At 48.0% G+C, this 1,149-nt stretch overlaps 1 protein-coding gene across 1 annotated transcript in view; it reads right to left on the reverse strand.

The window, feature by feature from the left end:
* The window catches only part of MUC2 (mucin 2, oligomeric mucus/gel-forming), an 89,750-nt gene that overhangs the window by 16,399 nt on the left and 72,202 nt on the right, over nucleotides 1-1,149 (reverse strand). Inside the window, exon 35 of the mRNA XM_021402134.1 lies at nucleotides 573-929. Coding sequence (XP_021257809.1) covers nucleotides 573-929 — 357 coding nt within the window. The remainder of the gene's footprint in view (nucleotides 1-572; nucleotides 930-1,149) is intronic.

Here is a 1,149-nt window from a genome sequence, read left to right on the forward strand (position 1 = left end):
CGTGCATTGTACTGTAGATGGACATCAGTAAAAGTAAATAATTAGGAACTACAGATTCACTAGAAGGAGGTGATAACACATGTGAGGATCACGCAATTGTTGTTGGTGATAAGTGCCATGCTTCCATCTGAAGACTATCCCATGAAACCCTCCAGGGAAAGCATGGTTTTCCCAGAAGAAAAATGACATGTCAGGGGCAGAAAAGAACGTAGGGCTAGCAGCAGAAGAGAGGGAATAAGGTAAGAAAAGCCACGACCCAAAAGAACCTGAAACACAAGTGTCACAAAAATAAGCTCCATGCCATATCAAAACAGGCTTCCCACTGAAGATGTCCTCCCCAGCAGAAGGACACCACCTCAAAGCAGCAAACGCAAGACTTCCTGCAAGACCAAAGCACGTTCTAGCAGGCTAGAGGATGAAATATTTTCTGCAGAGCCCTGCAGAGGAAGGGAACAAGAGACTTTCTGCCCAAGACCAATGCATTCTTCTCATGGCAAAACAGAAAGCTTGAGGGCTAGCTTCGGGAATATGTTCATTAAACAAAGGTTTAGTGGGAAGGTCTAGAAGGAAACACATAGCAGCAGGACCAGACAATTACCTTCTGTTGTTGTGGGTGGAGTGCTTACGGAGGTGGTGGGTGTTGGCGTGGGTGTGGATGGGCTGACAGTAGTCGGGATGGATGGGGGCGGGCCAGTTACAGTCGTGGTGCTCACGGTGCTGCTGCTGGTGCTGCTGGAGGGCGTCGTGCCAGAGGTGGTAGTGGGGGCAGTCCCAGTTGGTGTTGGCGTGGGAGTGGTGCTTGACACAGTTGTACTCGTGGTGCTTGACACAGTTGTACCTGTGGTGCTCTGGGAAGTGGGACCTGAGAAAACACAGGGTTCCATCACTGTAGGAAAACAATTGCATTTCCTCTTTATTTCCCTATTTCTCTATTGAGTTGATCAAACTCAACAACCAGAAGCAAAGGAAGTTCACGGAGTAGGAAAGCAGACAGTCTCATCAGTAGTATTTGTGTCATTCAGGAATTACACACCAACGTTTCCTACAACTTGCATGGGAGACAGATGCAAACACTTCACCTATGACCAATGTGGTCTCTAGCCACTGCGTGCACTGTGAACACTATGCACAGAAGAGAAGAACTCAGCA

The sequence above is a fragment of the Numida meleagris genome, chromosome 6 (assembly GCF_002078875.1).
Source record: "Numida meleagris isolate 19003 breed g44 Domestic line chromosome 6, NumMel1.0, whole genome shotgun sequence".
NCBI lineage: Eukaryota > Metazoa > Chordata > Aves > Galliformes > Numididae > Numida > Numida meleagris.